Raw genomic sequence first — 15,993 nt, forward strand, 5'->3', positions numbered from 1 at the left:
AAATCTCGAAAAACTACTCACTTGTAGGAAATAACACTTACTACCCAGGAACAAAAATTGTTACATAGTGTAATTAACGGTAAGCTTTATGGTAGTTATGAAATCTGTTACTTAAACCTGTGCCTTAGTTTAGTCTTTGAATTCTCTTTTGTGCAGATGGTGAAACTGGTGAGAACCCTTGCTTCAAAGGAACGCATAGATGTGACACCAACGCAGCCTGTCGGCCCGGTCAGGGAAATCAGTTCACCTGTGAATGTACTACCGGTTTCCGTGGAGATGGACGCACATGTTATGGTATGAACCCTTGTTTAGAATTGCATTCACTTGTGTTTCAGTTTAGTCACATCCTTGCCAAACTACTTTGCCTATTACTTCTCCAGTTTTCAGTGCGGTTAAAAAGGAAAACTTTTTCACTTAATGCCTTTGATCACTGTGGTATATAGTCTAACGCTAGTGAAGGCATTGAAATGTTTGTCTACTTGACTTAATTTCTTGAGTGCAGTTGAACTTTTTATTTCTAATACTTTTTTGAAGGTACGCAATAAATCTTCACATAGTTAGTGCAGGCCAAAACGTGGAGGGCTACTCTTGCTCTGAAAGTTTCCAATGATTTCTTTGTTGGATAGTTTGAACTGCACTTAACACAAGCTGTGCATTCCTGTTGCACTGAAACAGCAGGAACAGGCGAATGAGAAATGTTTCCTCTGAAAGGGACACTGTCGAGCACAGCGAGCTTTGTGGAAAACCCCTTCAGGGAAGCATGGAGGAGAATGAATTGATGAGAAGAACAAGCTTTTAAAACCTTGGTTGCTACACATTTATTTAAATAAGCATGTGAATTGATGTGTGTTGAAAATGTAGGCAGTTTGTTATATTTTCCCCAAATATGCATCAAGTATATATTAAAATACACCCAAAGTGTATTTTCCCTCTAATGTTTAATACAATAGAACTTAAATTAGCTTTTTAAGCTTCAAGTACCTAATTAGAAAAATATTTCTAATCTGATAGCTTAATGACTTCCATATGGTTTTTGAATTACCTTTTTATGTTTAGGCTTTGAAGAGAATCTTGTTTGTCTGGGGATTTGAAAGATTTATGGATAAAGTGTAGTGCAAGGTTGCTGAATAGCAGCTGTTTTTTTAGATGAGGCCGTCTCTTCAAAGCAGTTGTTTTAACACCTGCATTAGTATTTCAATAATCTGTCTCGGATAAGCTAGTTCCCCACAACTGTTCCCGTTTGAAGTCTTTAATGGCCACTCCTTTATGTTTGTTATCTTGAGACTGAACTTAAACCAAAGGAAAAAATGGCAAACGTTTTCTTGGGATTCAATACGTAGTAACATTTTTGGTTTTAATTTTATTTTAAAAAATTGGTGATTCCCCACCTTTTTTCAAAAACAAAACATTTCTAGGAATTTTGGTACAAGGTATTCATGACCTGTTGAAGCTATCATGTTTGATTTTTGTATTGTATATAATTTTAATTTGTGTCTACCCTATTAGCCCAGTACCAGAAATATGGCAATAGTATGATAGGCCAGACAATTAGTGTATGCAGTTTTTTGAAAGATGAACATGCCAAACCAAGTAAAGATTTTCAGCAACTTTATAACACGGCTTGGAAAAACAACAACCTCTGATTGGTTAAACAACATCACATGACCGTGCGTGTGTGTATGTATGTATGTATGTATGTATGTGTGTATGTGTGTGTATATATATATATATATGTGTGTGTGTGTGTCTATATATATATATATATATATATATATATATATATATATATATATATATATATATATATATATATATATATGTATGTATGTATGTGTATATGTGAATAAATCACTACACAGCATTGCATTCTAAATTCCATGACAAACTGCCATTTTATTTGTTATTAGTTATAAAACCACTGTGGCAACTGCCAAAAAGTGACATTCCAAAATATATATGGGAATGAATTCCCAGATAACTGGTACAACACCAACTTTAAGAGAAGACAGCAGTCCACCTGAAAAAAAAAAAAAAAAAGTGCACCAGCAACTGTCAAGAGTAAACACATAACAGTAGATGAGGAACAGCAAATGACATAAAAGAAAACAAAGACTGAAATTTAATAAACAAAACAAAACAAAAAAAACACTACAGCATGGGCTGTTAATGCACTTAGCCTGGCTTAAAGAAAAAAATATGGACACTCATTTTATGAAAATAAGTATGCAGTCTCCAGTTTTATAACACTGAGCTGGACAGTAAATAGATATTTAAACAATAGAAGTTTTAAAGTCTCTGCTGACAGCGAGTTTAAAACCAACAATAATGTACTCCTGTCACTCATGAAAACTTTTTGAAAAGCAGGTAGACAAGGCCAGACACCACCCCTTGAATTACCGGCCTGGATTTGAAGCATCTGCTGGAAACTGAGGCACTTTTCCCTGACACCACAGTCGGATTGGTGTGTAAAGTCTGATTCGATCTTAAACTTAATCTGGCTCAACATGGACGTGAAGGGTGTCTGACAACTAACAAAAGCATCTTTTGAGATCCGAAGTGATGAACACAGACTTGAATATGTGTTCCTCACATATAACAAGGACAAAAACTCACCTCATGATCTGGCTTCAGCATCTATCGCAGCTGCTCTCCTGTCTTCCTCAGTATTATTTGAAACTCCAGCCAGACTATCCACATCAGCTTGTGCTGAGACCTCTAGTTTCAAGATGCCACTTTTGATGCAGAAGTAAGAGATGTGAAATGGATTTTTAAAAAGTGAATAAATGAAATACAATTAAATTAAATATGGGACTCTATTACACTACAGATGTATACACAATAAGTTTCTGGTTTTGTCTTAATTTAAAATGTACAGGGTACATTACTTCAAACTTTCCACTCACTACACATGACACTAACATTACGGAACTCCATAGAGAGAAACAAAAGCAACTGCTCAGTTCTTGCTGAGGACTGCTTCTATGCTTTGGAAATGTCTGTTATTGTGCTTCTCACTCTGAATCTCCCAGCTAGACATAATTACAGATCTGAGACAAGCAGGGGCGGATTATTTTTCAGTGATGGATTAAACAGTTTGTTTAAATATCCAGTACAGAAAGTACTGTACTGTGTCACTGTAACTGTTGTGACAAAACTATTATACCCTGACTGTGTTGCATATCACCAGTGGATATAGTGAATCAATTGTGATTGAACTTGCTTATCAAATTCTTAAGACCAAGTTATTAAGAATATTGGGTGGTTGCTTTCAGACTTCTTTAAGGGGATTTTCAGATTCCCCCCGATCCAGATAGCTAGAGCTTCTGCTATTAACTCAAAGAAATTTTAGCTGCCTGTCTTTGGCAGCCCTTTTCTATCAGTACTGAAAGAACTTACTCCAACTTTTTCTACAGCCAACCACCTTGAAAAGGTATCTGTCTGTCTGTGTACTGTGGGGCTATAGATAAGAAAAAAGAAACATCTGTGTACTGCAATGCTTAACCACAATGAGGTGCCGACCGTATAATGTGATTGTATATTAAAACAAAAGAGTCCGTTTGGGCTTGCGTTCACTTCTCAAATAGGTACACGACCTTAGTTTGTAGATTGAAGTCCCATAGACCAATTGGTCGCTGTGGCAAAGTGCCCGCCCATGTGTGTATTTTGTGTTGTGTCTTAATGTTGGTGTATAGTCATTGGTACACAGGATATAAATGGGTCTGTGTAACACAAGTGTTTAAAATGTATATTTGTATTTAGGCACGAGGATTGCACAGCACTTCATGTGCAAGTAAAACGTAATAATATGTGAGCACAGGGAATTGAACTTTATTAATTCACGTGCAGTTGTACCGCGACTCCAATTGAATGATTGATTAGCAATCGAGTCTCAGTACAGCTGCATAAAAACTGCATGTTTTCACTCACTCGGAGCTGTGTGTTCGGTGAGTGGAGAACGGGATTGGAGACGGAGGCAATAATAAAATAATAACATAAAGTAAAAAAGAAGCTCACTGTGTTTGTCTGTGTAGTCTGTTTTGTTTGGTTGTATTGGCGAATGTGCCGTGTCCTGTGTTTTTTGTTTCTTACAACCTTTTTATTTTCTGTTCTGTTAATTCATTAAATGCTGAGCACAAGCAAGCAAGTCTTGTAAAAAAGATTTTCTTCATTTCATTAGTTAAAACATGTTTCTACTAAAACAAATAAAGAAACATGTAGAACTACACGTTTCAACACAACATGTCTTTGTCAGGTTCACAATGATTTCAATTACAGCTGTAGTTACTTATATACACACAGACTAATTTAATTAGTTCTCAACGATTGAGACTTTCAACTGTAATCACTTATACATACATGTACAATTAAAAAGTTTGACTACAAAATTAAGTTATTTGGCAATTAACAAAATTGTCCACATTGTATAATTTTCATACTAAGATCAACATTTAAGTTAATCTACTTCTAATTAGTACAATCAACTTAGAAACTGAAAAAAGTTCATTTCTTTAAACCATCATTTTAATTCAGAGATATTGGCTCAAATCCATTTAGTGCGTAAGGTTGCCTAGTTTTTAATATAAAAATCCAAAGTGATTCTCTTCTTAAGAATTGCTTAATTACATTACCACCTCTAACAGGAGATAAAACTCTTCGCTATAAAACTTTAAGTTAGCGATATTTGAAATGAGGTAACTGGCGTGTAATGGCTAACCAAGGCCGAAACATTTTGAGCGATCCGATTAGTTAAACCAAAAGAACTAACGTCGAAACGTATTTTTACGATACTTGTGTTGTCCTACAGAAACCAAACAGGATGTACCACAAGTTCATGTAAATTCTTATATATATATATATATATAATATATAAATATATATATATATATAATATATATATATATATAGAATATATATATATATATATTATATATAATCTTAATAACATATATATTAAGAATATATGAGTTGAATTACAGTTAATGAAATCCCAAATTTCACAGTAGGTGGTTAAAGATTTTTGAATTGTATGTATTGGAGCAATGAATACATCTCCCACAGTGATAATTCCCATGTATTTCTGTCGTTAGCCAATTTTCATTTGGAGCTGATGGTTTGTACATTGAAGAGGCTACTGCATCTTTAAGACTTTTACCTTGTTTAAAACAGAACATAGGTGGAGAAGTAATAAGTTTGTAATTGTGGATCACATTCCAATATTTTCCAATGCTTCGAAAAGGTTCTCTTAACCTCATTATACATATAGTTGTGTCCAGTAACAAAAGTGATTCGATCATCACTAGATTAATTAGTTTTTGTGGTTTCTAAAAAAGTAAATTTAGTTGTTTTGTTTTTGTGTTTTGGTATGCCATTTCAGTTATACAGTGTGTGTGTGTGTATATATATATATATATATATATATATATATATATATATATATATATATATATATATATATATATATATTTATATTTATTTTATTTTATCTTATTACATAGATGTTGATGAATGCAGAGAGAGCCCAACCATCTGTGGCAACAATGCAGTTTGTAACAACCAGCCAGGCACTTTCCGCTGTGAATGTCTTGAGGGTTACCAGTTTGCCGATGATGGGCAGACTTGTATTGGTAAGTCCTTTCATACTGTGTATCTTTTCTTAGTCTGCTTGTCTGCATTTAATACTGGAATGCAAACTTTGTGTGTAGACAAAATCAAATATTTTACATATTCACGTAATCTCATAGCCTTTTTTTAAATTAAATAAATAATAGTTTTGTTTGATTTTTAGCGGTTGACCATCCTATTGACCACTGCCGGAGCGGCAGTCACAGCTGTGACATACCTGAGCGAGCACGCTGTAGCTACACAGGGGGCTCCTCCTACATCTGCTCCTGCTTGCCAGGATTTAATGGAGATGGTCGCTCTTGTGAAGGTGAAGCAACACAGCACACACACAGTGCCATAATGTAACCCTTGGTGGTAGTTTAAAAAAAAAAAAAAAAAAATGTATATGAAATAGTGATGCAGCAGCAAAGTAGGCTTCAAGAGGAAGAATTACCTTTGGGGAATGTGAACAAGCATATTGTAACACACTGGTTAACTATGTCTGCTTTCTGATAAAGTGTGATTGGCAATATTTAAAATGAATGCTGTGAACCCCCACCCAGTATATAATGTAATGAAATATAATACACTACAAAGGCCTTAATTTCAATAAACTTAATTGCATGAAGTGGTTTCAGACCAATGCACCAATAAGTCACGGTTAGCCATAATAGGGAAACTAAATCACAGTGTGTGATGTATGGAAAGATGTATGTTCAGTGAAAACACCTGGTTTTGCCACTGAAAAGATGTACTTTGCTTTGGGAGCTTCCTGTGAGAAGGGAAGGGGAGCAAGTGGATGTTCTGGTATGTGTGTCCTGTCTGACTGCAATGATCACCCCCTACAGCAGGCAAGCGGTGTTTTTAAACATCTGCATATCATACTAACTGTGTTTTTAAACATCTGCATATCATACTAACTGTGTTTTTAAACATCTGCATATCATACTAACAGTAGTTTAAACATCTGCATATCATACTAACAGTGGTTTAAACATCTGCATATCATACTAACAGTGGTTTAAACATATGTATATCATACTAACTGTTTTAAACATCTGCATATCATACTAACAGTGTTTTAAAACATCTGCATATCATACAAAGGATGGTTCCTTGCACAGTTCTAGAGGAGATTGCTGTGCATGACAGAGATCACAGGATAATCTAATTTACTTACATTTTACACAATACAATGATTGAACAGTAGGGCAGTATTCTTGAATTTATAGAAGAAACTAACAACAAACACACTTTGTCCGTGCGGCCAACAAGCCTAGATCTCTCCAAGCACAGACTGACAATTGTATGAAATTGTGTGCTAGATTTTTTGATGGGGTCAATTCTGAACTCAATGTACTGTGAGTGACTTGAGTCAGATTTAAACTCAAGCCTCCAGAGGTAGTAAAATGTTCCTGAATTAATAATATTTGTGGCACCGAGCCCCAAAATACCTTCAACATGTTTCTGATGGGTGAATCCTCATATAACTAACAGATATAGATGAATGCCAGCCCAGCAGATGCCACCCTGAAGCCATCTGCTACAACACTCAAGGGTCATTCACGTGCCAGTGCAGGCCAGGTTACCGTGGTGATGGGTTCCAGTGTGTATCGGAAAGTACAGGTAAGACTTATCTTCACTCATTTACCTTTGTAACTTTATTTTGGAAACACTAATTATCAATTTGCCTAAATTTATAATGTTCTTGCAAAACTAGGGCTTACAGTTGAGGGAATTGAGATTTTATTGTATCAGACAGAGGCTCTGCATGTAGGTATAAGTATGCAAAAAGCCCCGACAGGGTGTTCGTATATGTCAAATATAGGACGCGTTGATGTGGTAAACTTACTTTCGAATCACCCTGTATTTATTTTAGATGTGTTGAATTTTACATTGCCATTGAAAAGATCAACCAGGAGGCGGAGTTGCGATGGCAATGAATTCATTTTTATTTCTGTGTGTGAAGACGCTGTTTCAGCAGAACGCGAGTAAAAAAAATAAAAATAAGGTCTCAGATTGTAGTCATTTTTCAAGGTCTGTGTCGGAGAGGGGAGGATAATGTGCAGAAGTGTATTTGTGTTTTTCTGTAGTGTTTACAAACCATTAAATATAATATTTGAGTGACAAAGTCAGGATGAGTGAGTATAAAGATTTTTTCCTTTTTTTTTTTTTGTGTTTTGCTGTCTTCCAGTTAATTGTTCTTCATCCAAATCGGCATGCCAATTTACTACTTGGGGGGGGTTTGCTGGTAATTGGTCACTCAGTTTTCTAGTTACTGTACATCTGTAACTGTAAACAAGATGGCTACCGTTACTTTAAATTCTGGGAGGCAGTGCAGTGATTTAGAATATGTGAGAAGGCTCCAACTGTCCATATCCATCCAATATACGGACAGCTGGAACTTTGTTTGACCAATCACATTGCTTCTTTCATGTTCCATTGCCAGTCCTGAATTATAAGTGTACATATAAAATGTAGTGTTGCACAATGTACAGCTATGGACTATCTTGTGTTCCAGGCAGCTTTAAAACCGATTTAGTTGGTTAAAAGAAGTCTCAAAGACCATAGAATTCCATTGTCATAATCTATAATCTGTGTTCTCCTCCCTGTAACTAAATTCAACCCAGTTCCAAAACTGAATACATGAAGGACCCCTGCTGGAAGTGAAATGAAGCATCTTGGTTGTGATTAGACTAAAGACCAAATTAATAAACAAGACAGATTGTGTTGTCTATTCAGAGCCTGCATTCTAATTGTGGGATTCATAACTCGCTTCGTCCTGGAATCCAGACTAATATTTGTCTGCCTTCTTTCTTAACTGAAATATTGTCTTTGGCTTTCAAAGGGGTTTTTGACAAAGACATGGCTTCCCATTTTTTTTTTTAGTGCATGCACAGAGGAAATTAAGTCATTTAGTAGTAATAAAGAAAACCTTGAATTTATTTCCTCGTGCTCCATTTTCCAGATGAAAAAGAACCAGATGTTTGACCTTGGCAGTTCTTCCGAGATCATATTTAGGAAACAAAAAACAGGCCCTGTGGCAGGGCTGCAGCTTTTTTTTTTTTGCAGGGCAGTGTGACTTCATGTGAGAAACTAAAGATGCAGAGTATAACTGTTGATGTGCTTGTACTGCACACAGGGCCATATTTTGAAGTGGTGATGCACATTTTCAGAGAAGGAATACATTTTTTTAAACTGTCAAGAGGTTACAGAGAACAGTAATTTGAAAAAATGCTCCTCCCTCGAACATTCTTGCTACCTTTGTACCATTAAAATGCTTTTTATTCTTCTCAGAAAAGGTTCCTTTCCACAGTCTTTTTTATTTGTTTCCAGTACCATTGTGCATATTTAAGCCACTCGTATTTCTCTTTTTTTTTATGAATGTATGCTGCGGGCAGTGTTGCGTGTTGCACTGCTGTTATGGATTGTCTGCTGATGGTGAGATGAGGTTTAAAGCTCCAACCCCATAAATGCACACAAGCCTGGCTCTTCTGCACAGTGATTTAAGGTGCTCTCTGCGGTGTGTGGGGATGCTGGTTCCGTCCAGCCTGTGTTTTCTTACATGTGTTTTACATTTGCTTTATAATTTCCAGTCAGTTTTACTACATTTAGATCTGTCATAATACATTAAAAAGACAACATACAGTAGCTATACTTTGTAATGGTTTTAATTTGGAATGGTTCTGTAATATTCTACAATCTCACAAAGCCCTTTTAAGCAATGCTTGTTTATTAATCCATAGTACAATTATTATGATGCATTACATCAAAGGTGTCTGCATAGCTATTTTTAATTACCATAATTTAAAAAAAATAAATAAATAATAAAAGCTTTGCTGTTTTCATTATAAACATTCCCAATGAAACTTGGTTAGACAAGATAAAAGTAACGATTTGAGGTTTAGGCATCTTCTGAAGCACAATAAACCTTTGCATAAAACATGTTTAGATATGTATAAGACAAAGAAATCAGGATTTCAGACAAGTTAAGTACAGGATGCTATCCAGGTTTCTAATGTTCCATATTTCCCAATGTTCTTACTACAGTGTACACAAAAATTGCAACTTAAACATAAATCCTGTTTTAAAATATGTTGGAATGTCAATATTGCCATTAGATTAACATGGCTTTAAGATGTACTGCAGTGACGGCTCACCTGGCAATCATAACAAGTTTGACAGTAGGTGCACACTTCAGTCCTAGTTCTGCAGTTTCTTGTGTTTATGATAAGATATCTGGTACTACTCTAGGTTAAAGGAATCTCTGTTTGCAAGCCATGCTGTGTCACACACCGACAGGTGTAAAGATAAATAGTTAACTAACAGGTTTTGGAGCAACTGAAAATGATACACAAGTGGTTGTAACATCCTAAGAGTTGGGTCAGTTGTTTAAAGGTTGAAAAAACAAACAAAGAAACATCTGTGAAGATGCACAGCTTGAAGAAGTTTAAAACCAGTGCCTGTGTGCCACTCGGTAAATGCAAAAAAAAAAAAATGGCTGCTTCCAGACTGAACACCCCCCCAGATGTCATAAATTTAAGTGATGAAGGACAAACCATATTACTAGGCCTGTGTTTGAAGGTAGTTTTAAACCTTCGAAGGTTTGTCAGGTTGCATTCACGCACAGTGGGCCCGATGTTCGCACAATCCCCTCGCTAAATTTGTGCCTCGCAAAAAAATAGTGCTTTGGCACAAAATGAGAGATATTCCAAAACAGCACAAAGCAGTTGCACGACATTGGAATATAGCAGTTTTTTGAGCAGTTCACAAATCTTGTTTGTGCCTCGCAAAACTGTCTGCGCATTCACTACCAGTATAGCAGCTGCACACAACAGCCAAGCGAGAATGCAGAATGGACAGTCATCATTAATAATGCGACAAGCTGCTATCATTGGTGTCGCCACAGTATGTACCGATATGACAGCAGAAAAGACCACACAATATATGGTGCACACATACATACGGACCATTCAAATACACAATTGGCTCCATAGCTAGGCACCGAATTTTCAAATTAATGTAATGATAATGCCACTATTTTATTGAAATACTATATGGGTTTCTTTAAAGGCCAGCTGATCCGACATAGCTGTATGTTTTTGAAGTAAAATAAAAAAAGGCTTTGGATACTGTCTTTTTTTTTTTTTTTTCTGAATGATTTATTTTTTTTTTTTATATAAGTTGTGCCGTGACAAAGTCTACTGTGGTAGCGCACACTCTGATTTGTAAATGTAACGAGGTCATTCACCTGCAAAGTAAACATCAATTAAGCATTTTTTATATACACAATACACAGAATTGCATTCTGTTATTCATTCTACTCACCCATTTGAACAGCATGATTAAGCCCAGTTTGTAAGGTTTTGAGTGTCGCCGGAATGGATTTTCAGGAGACTGGACAGCTGCATAAAAACGGCCAGAAATTACATTTAACAGAACTGTTTGTCCCGCCTCAGTTAACTTATGATTGGACTGCTGCATCGAAAATACAGGTCTTTGATTGGTTGATCGTATCACCGGTCTGGTTTTAGGAAAACGTTAATTGCAGCTGCCCACCCCTCACCCGTAATGCACAGCAACCTATGGAATGGCCAAATAAAGCAATTAGCCACAAGATGGGTGTATGACGTATTTATGCAACTAATGTACAGATGTGTGGCAACACACAGCAAAGATAACAGGCAGGACCCCCCTCCCCTCTTCATCCTTCTCTCAATCTTAATTTCCATACTTTCATGGCACACGTTGGATGCCGATATGCCTGTGGAGCAGTATAGAACACATATAATTGTATATGTAAACACACTACCGCTGTCCATCATATCAATACAGTGATAAAACACATAACTGATCCGCCCATCCGGTGTGTACGGGGGGTTCTGTACTATTGTACGTTTGTACTATTGTACCCAACTCCAGAGTGGACTGTTACTCCGACACTATTTGAGCCAGCAGTGCGCAGTTATTGGAAGTAGCGCATCGCAATTATCGCACAGATATTGGTATATTCAGATAAATTAGGGCTTTCACCCAATTCAAATTTGATTGCACTATGTGCATATTGAATGTCCACCTAGAATACATTTGCATCACATGTTTCTGTTTACCGATGCATAATCATATATGCTAATAGGACGGTATTAAAGGAACAGAAGGAAGGCAGTGTGCAGGACAGAGGTGAGTGCATGTTTCCACACTTGTCTGTTGGACATGGGAATATGCTATAAACGTCACTATGATATGAACATGTTATATATGTTATGGAAATAAAAAAGATGATTGTATGTTTTTGCCACAAATTGACTATGGTGATGCAGTATATATGTTTGCATCACCATCAACTTTAGTTAAAATGGACTCGCTATATCATGCAGCATTGAGGCAAGATATAAATACAAGATTTAATACTCATCATTGTGTATTTTGATTGTTGTTTTAAATGTGATTTGCCTGTGTCTTAATTGTATTTTATTGTGTATTGTTCTTGTTGTCCGATTGACTTGCTGCTACCTGCTTGGCTAGGTCTCACTCATAAAAGAGGTTTTAATCTCATTGTGACTACAAGGATAATATATATATATATATATATATATATATATATATATATATATATATATATATATATATATATATATATATATATATATATATACACACACATACACACACACACACACAGTACTGTGCAAAAGTTTTAGGCAGGTGTGAAAAAATGCTGTTAAAGTAACAATGCTTTCAAAAATAGTCATGTTAATAGTTTATATTTATCAATTAACAAAATGCAAAGTGAGTGAACAGAAGAAAAACATACATGAAATCAATTTTTGGTGTGACCACCCCTTGTCTTCAAAACAGCATCAATTCTTCTAGGTACACTTGCACACAGTTTTTGAAGGAACTCGGCAGGTAGGTTGGCTCAAACATCTTGGAGAACTAGTCACAGTTCTTCTGTGGATTTAAGCTGCCTCAGTTGCTTCTCTCTCTTCATGTAATCCCAGATGACTTGATGATGTTGGGATCAGGGCTTTCCATCCCTTCCAGGACTCCTTGTTCTTCTTTACGCTGAAGATAGTTCTTAATAACTTTCGCTGATGGTATTGCATGATGGATAAGTATCTGCCTGCACTTCTCAGCATTGAGGAGACCATTAATTCTGACCAAATCCCCAACTCCATTTGCAGAAATGCAGCCCCAAACTTGCAAGGAACCTCCACCATGCTTCACTGTTGCCTGCAGACACTCATTCGTGTACCGCTCTCCAGCCCTTCGGCTAACAAACTGCCTTCTGCTACAGCCAAATATTTAAAATTTTGACTTATCAGTCCAGAGCACCTGCTGCCATTTTTCTGCACCCCAGTTCCTGTGTTTTCGTGCATAGTTGAGTCGCTTGGCCTTGTTTCCACATCGGAGGTATGGCTTTTTGGCCGCAAGTCTTCCATGAAGGCCACTTCTGACCAGACTTCTCCGGACAGTAGATGGGTTTACCAGGGTCCCAGGGTTTTCTGCCAATTCTGAGCTGATGGCACTGCTGGATATCTTCCGATTGCGAAGGGAAGTAAGCATTCTGTGTCTTTCATCTGCTGCAGTAAGTTTCCTTGGCCGACCACTGCGTCTACGGTCCTCAACGTTGCACGTTTCTTTGTGCTTCTTCAAAAGAGCTTGGACAGCACATCTGGAAACCCCTGTCTGCGTTGAAATGTCTGCCTGGGAGAGACCTTGCTGATGCAGTATAACTACCTTGTGTCTTGTTGCTGTGCTCAATCTTGCCATGGTGTATGACCTTTGACAGTAAACTGTCTTCAGCAACCTCACCTTGTTAGCTGAGTTTGGCTGTTCCTCACCCAGTTTTATTCCTCCTACACAGCTGTTTCTGTTTCAGTTAATGATTGTGTTTCAACCTACATATTGAATTGATGATCATTAGCACCTGTTTGGTATAATTGTTTAATCATACACCTGACTATATGCCTACAAAATCCCTGACTTTGTGCAAGTGTACCTAGAAGAATTGATGCTGTTTTGAAGGCAAAGGGTGGTCACACCAAATACAGATTTGATTTAGATTTTTCTTCTGTTCACTCACTTTGCATTTAGTTAATTGATAAATATAATGTATTAACATGTCTATTTTTGACAGCATTCTTACTTTACAGCATTTTTTCACACCTGCCTAAAACATTTTGCACAGTACTATATATATATATATATATCCTGGTATTGACTGTTGATCTACTAAAAAACTTATGGCACACACGCCATAGTCTTATATATTGTAGATTATAAAACAACGACTCTTGTGTCTAGAAAAAAAACTGATTTTCTTAATAAGGTGTCTAGAAGGGCTAGTATTCCGATAGTATCCTAATACTAAGTGGGTATTTGGTATCGCGTTTTTGGAATACTGGTATCCAGAATACGGACGGATTCATTCGGCATACCTTGTTTACATGGCATGGAATAGCTATTCAAATTTCCCACTATTCCGAATACAACTGGAATCCTCATAGGACAACTAGAACAGGTACCCGGATAGCAATATGGGTGCAGTCAATTGCACCTAAAACGCGCAGCAGTTGTGCGACCTCATAAAAACCCAACATTATCTCCTCGCTGTTTGCTGTGGTACTGGGGAATTTAATATGTTCCTCAGCACGTCGCAGCAACGCAGTTATGGGTGATCCCCACTGAATCACCTGCTACCTTCTGGAAGGTCCCGGTAGCCAGGATGCACATATAGACACACGACCAATTGCTCAGCCAAAGCATGACTATGCAGGTTTGTTCTAGCCAGGTCATCATGCAGAATGTGGCATAGATGAGTCGAGACGATACCTGGACACGACTTGCTCATTGCTGAGCTCCTCATATGTGTGCCGAGGCCGGTGCACCCTTTCAGCATATCTTTGCCTGTGTCGGGGTTGCTGTTTCTGGGTGTGCCTTGCATCTTTCACATCCACATGTCGACGGACACGCTGCATGCTGCCCACATTTCCCATTGTTGCCTGTTTGTAGTCAGTGCTGGAATGGTAGTGCGCGTGGAGTTAGCGCAGTCCTTTTACAATCCTTATACTGCGCGTCACAAACCTGGTTTTGTGCTTGGCGCATACCTTCGAATATACCAGGATCACTCATATTGTGCGATGCATACAATTTATTTCTGCACAGTGCAGAATGGATTGTGACGCACAAAAGGACGTTTCAAATATGGCAACTTGGCACAATTTCGGCACAACGGCCATTTGCAACTTGCATACCCCTCATCGCGGTGCGCAAACCTTTCGATATCGGGCCCTGTATGTTTTTTCTTTTATTCTGTTAACAAAAACTGTTTGACAATGTGTGAATACAATAAATCACACGTTAAATGTCACTCATATGCAAAATTCGATGTTTTGATTTGCATATTACTAAACAAAAGTTGTATTAAAATCCACTACCAAGTCATTATACTTGGTAACTGTATATGGCGTCGCTGCTGTTTGTGGAGCAGGGTATAGTATGCCAGAGCACTAGGGCAGTACCTGTAGCGGTTGTGTTGTTTCAGTAAAATATGTACTGAATACCTAATGGACAAGACAGTGTAAGAGAAGTGCTATGGTAGAATATGTTTGAAACATACAAAATATATGCTAACACTAATAATTATAATTTAGAAAACTGAGCACTGTCTGCCCCTGCCCCCTCCAGCTCATGTTATCCAGAGGCAAACCTTTAATTTCTTCATTCGCCATCGCGACAGCAAAGTGTTGTATAGCGTAAGCTGTATTGAAAGAAATGTCTCAAAACCACTCTGCTGTTTGGGATTCTTTGGTAAAATGCCCAGACAACCGAAAAAAAAGTTGAATGCAAACTGTGCAAGTGACTCGTATCATGGAGGCATAATCAATCACTGGGGTCACTTGACAAGCGTACATTCATATTATTATTATTATTATTGGTAGTAGTAGTATTAATATTTTTAGTAGTAATAAAATGTGACTGAGAACTAGCTTGTAATGGTGACTATTAAATAAAGCTTTGTTTTCCTAAGTCTGCTGCAGATGGTGTTGCTGCAATGCAAGCTTATTATATGTACCGCACGCATCAATTACATGTACATAAATGGTGTGTATTTTTATTTAAATTATAAAAACATGATTTACTGTTCAACACATATTTAACTACATGAATGTTTTCTTCCATTTATGTGGATTACATGTAAAATAGGATTTTCAATCAAATATAAACAAGTAGCTATGGTGACGTCACCAGTAAATTATGCAAATTAGTGCCATCGAAGGTTTGAACGTTCCTTCGGTAATGTGTTCCGAATCTTCGAAGGTCAAAATGTACCCTTCGCTGCAGCCCTATTTGTTAATGATATTGTTTTAATACACTGTGCTGATATAC

At 37.1% G+C, this 15,993-nt stretch overlaps 1 protein-coding gene across 1 annotated transcript in view; it reads left to right on the top strand.

The window, feature by feature from the left end:
- nid1a (nidogen 1a) overlaps positions 1 to 15,993 on the top strand; it is a 61,984-nt gene that overhangs the window by 26,738 nt on the left and 19,253 nt on the right. Inside the window, exons 9-12 of the mRNA XM_041252873.1 lie at positions 157 to 294; positions 5,496 to 5,624; positions 5,786 to 5,929; positions 7,099 to 7,227. Of these exons, the coding sequence (XP_041108807.1) occupies positions 157 to 294; positions 5,496 to 5,624; positions 5,786 to 5,929; positions 7,099 to 7,227 (540 nt within the window). The remainder of the gene's footprint in view (positions 1 to 156; positions 295 to 5,495; positions 5,625 to 5,785; positions 5,930 to 7,098; positions 7,228 to 15,993) is intronic.

This window comes from Polyodon spathula, chromosome 6 (assembly GCF_017654505.1).
Source record: "Polyodon spathula isolate WHYD16114869_AA chromosome 6, ASM1765450v1, whole genome shotgun sequence".
Classification (NCBI taxonomy): Eukaryota; Metazoa; Chordata; class Actinopteri; order Acipenseriformes; family Polyodontidae; genus Polyodon; species Polyodon spathula.